General features: G+C 38.6%; 1 protein-coding gene across 1 annotated transcript; it reads left to right on the top strand.

Moving 5' to 3' along the window:
• The first annotated feature begins 624 nt into the window (after window positions 1–624).
• Window positions 625–2,965, top strand: LOC139892746 (pectinesterase-like). The gene is made up of 2 exons (XM_071875868.1): window positions 625–1,687; window positions 2,254–2,965. Exons 1-2 carry the CDS (start codon window positions 625–627, stop codon window positions 2,943–2,945), a joined length of 1,755 nt encoding a protein of 584 aa, XP_071731969.1. The 3' UTR covers window positions 2,946–2,965.
• The last annotated feature ends 272 nt before the right edge of the window (window positions 2,966–3,237 follow it).

Raw genomic sequence — 3,237 nt, 5'->3', positions numbered from 1 at the left:
GGTCTCACTAATTCCCACCACCCAGCCCAACAATAATAGTAAAGAAATAAGAACAATACACAACACAAGATTTAACGTGGAAACTCCAAAACAGGAGAAAAACCACCGGCCCCCAAAGAGAGAAAATACACTATATCACAAATTGTTACAATGATATAGACGACTCTCTTAAGCCAACTACACTCTCCAAAATATTTAACTAATACAACTCTCAAACAAGGGTAAGAAAGAAAGAAATAATCAAATACTTAAAGTGTATTGATTGGTGCGATTTGGAATGAAGACTTAGCCCCTCTTATATAACCAAGTCACTCACCCCTCACATCTTCCTCCCACCAATGTGAAATAAACATATCTTCTACTAGCCAAAATAAACCAACAAAAAGATCTATACCAATTACTCTTTGCCATACCCTATATTATAATGAATGAAAGTTGAATTCATATGATCTTTTAAGACCCAAAATGAAATGTTCATAGCCGCCTCTAGCATATCCAAAACTGTAATCCGTCAATAAAAGCCCACATGCATTCAACCATTTTCTTTCAACCCGGCTTGCCTAATTAAACTTCACAAATCACCACACTACTTGTTATTTTCTTTCAAAATAATCGTACGTCATCATGAGCCGCTTCAAATACATGTCGGCCGGAGTTTTGGATTCCGGTCGTAACTTATCCAACAAAAGAAAAAACATCCTTTTAGCTGCTCTTGCTTCAATCCTTCTAGCATCGGCGTTAATTGGCATTATTGTCATCCGAGTTAATTCTCGAAACTCTTCCACCTCCCACAACGGTGATCACATTCTTTCGAATGCTCATTCTATCGTAAAATCATCATGTACCGCCACATTATACCCAGAGCTATGCTATTCCACTATCACCAGTCATCCTGATGTCACCAAAAATGTCAAATCTCAAAAAGACGTCATAGAGTATGCTGTCAATATCACAGCAAAATCAGTACAAAAAAGGTACCTCAAGATAAAAAAGCTCGCCCATCGTAAAAATCTCACCACCCGTGAGGTAGGTGCACTTTGCGATTGTCTCGAAATGTTTTCAGAGACGTTAGAAGAACTTCGCGAAGTCACAAAAGGACTCGAGGAGTATCGAACTAAGAAATCTCTTAAACAACACGCGGATGATCTCAAAACCCTGATGAGCTCCGTTATAACGGACCATGAAACTTGTCTCGACGGATTTTCTCATATGGATACCGATAATAAGGTCCGTAAAGAGGTAGTTAAAAGCGGTAACCAAGTAGAGAAAATGTGTAGCAATGTACTTGCAATGATTTGTAACATGACCAACACTGATTTGGCTAATGAAATGAAGCTTGATGGGAGAAAGTTGAAGGAACAGGAAGAGACTAACGGCGTTTGGCCGGGATGGTTATCTGGTAAAGAGAGGAAGTTGTTGCAGTTAGGTATGGTGACTCCAAACGTGGTGGTTGCTACTGATGGTAGTGGAGACTACACGACGGTGGCTGATGCGGTAGCCGCGGCGCCGTCCAAGAGTAAGACAAGGTACGTGATTAGGATAAAGGCGGGTGTGTACCGGGAAAATGTGGAAGTCCCGAAGGGGAAAACAAACATTATGTTTGTGGGAGATGGGAGGAAAAATACAATCATCACCGGAAGTCGGAGTTATAAAGGTGGAAGCAGCACATTCAACTCCGCCACAGTCGGTAACTGCTTTAATTTTTCTTATATTTTCTATAATTAAAACTGTCCCACTGGAGAATTTTCTCAATAACCAGTGACCTGACAAAAATAACGCCCCTTAGGATGTCCTATGAATCTCGGGCATCATGCATTCTTGAAACGGGCGAAGAGAGGAAATTGATACTGACGTGCCACATTGTGATTGGTGATGGATTTATAACCGTTTATTTTGATTTTTAAAACATAACTGTAATATGTGATATAGATGCAGACATTCGCGATAACTCATACTCATAAAATATCATTTATTTAAAATCTGAGTATGTGTAGATATTTATATACAATTAAAAGTATGACGTTGATATAATGTTTTAAACCTTATAAAGTTTGATGCATTGTGGGTAAATTTGAGTGGAAAATAAGATGCTGGATGTTGAATTTGATTTTATCCAATACCAAGTTTGATATTGATTCATCCATTCATTCGTCTTTTCGTTTGTTTACATTGGGTAATGAGTTAATTAATAATATCGTTTTCTAATAAAATGAATGAATTATTAAATGTGTTGATTCAGCTGTGTTGATTCAGCTATTGTAGGTGATGGGTTCTTGGCACGTGACATAACATTCCAAAATACGGCTGGTGCATCAAATCACCAAGCTGTAGCACTTCGTGTCTCGTCAGATCATTCCGCATTTTATCAATGTGACATGTTAGGTTACCAAGACACCCTTTACGTCCATAAACGCCATCAATTCTATATCAAATGTTTGGTCGTTGGAACTATTGATTTTATCTTTGGAGACGCTGAAGTCGTTTTTCAAGATTGCGATATTCACGCCCGTCGCAATGATCCTGGCCGAAAGAATGTGATCACCGCACAAGGCCGCAGTGACACTAACCAAAACACTGCAATTGTGATTCAAAAATGTCGGATAGGTGCGTCTTCTGATCTCCAACCCGTACAAGGAAGTTTTCCAACGTATTTAGGAAGACCGTGGAAACAGTATTCAAGGACGGTGATCATGCAATCGACGATTAGTAATGTGATTAACCCAGCTGGATGGTCTCCATGGGACGGGACATTTGCTTTAAACACGTTGTACTATGGTGAGTATGAGAACAAAGGAGAAGGGGCACGGACATCAGAAAGAGTGAAATGGAAAGGGTACAAAGTGATCAATCGTTCAAGTGAGGCTCATGGGTTCACACTAGGAACTTTCCTTGATGGGGCTAGTTGGTTACCCGCCATTGGTTTCCCTTTTTTATTAGGTTTGTAAACAATTACTCAGTAATAATTTATGTGTAAGTTTAATTAGTGTTGGTGTATGTTATATACGTGTGTAATTAGTCAATGCATTAGTGTTTGTAACGTATAATAACGATTCTCTTCGACGTGCACACTGCTTGGCGCATATATATTTGCACATGACAATCGGGTACAATCTAATTATGTTATGGTTATGTTATCAGTTGAGTTCTAATGTGAATGTTAAAAACAATGAAAGTATTTAAGAACAGAAAACTTTCATAAGTTTCATCATAAGATGAAAGAAACCAACACGAATACAA

This window comes from Rutidosis leptorrhynchoides, chromosome 2 (assembly GCF_046630445.1).
Source record: "Rutidosis leptorrhynchoides isolate AG116_Rl617_1_P2 chromosome 2, CSIRO_AGI_Rlap_v1, whole genome shotgun sequence".
NCBI classification, from domain to species: Eukaryota; Viridiplantae; Streptophyta; class Magnoliopsida; order Asterales; family Asteraceae; genus Rutidosis; species Rutidosis leptorrhynchoides.
The sequence above is the reverse complement of the archived record's forward strand: the minus strand, read 5'-3'. Positions and strand labels throughout refer to the sequence as shown.

Bases quoted from the DNA above. Each gene is read 5' to 3' on its own strand.
- LOC139892746 (XM_071875868.1), top strand. From the start codon at position 625: ATGAGCCGCTTCAAATACATGTCGGCCGGAGTTTTGGATTCCGGTCGT. The intron at 1,688-2,253 runs GTAACTGCTTTA...GTGTTGATTCAG, and splicing joins ATTCAACTCCGCCACAGTCG to CTATTGTAGGTGATGGGTTC.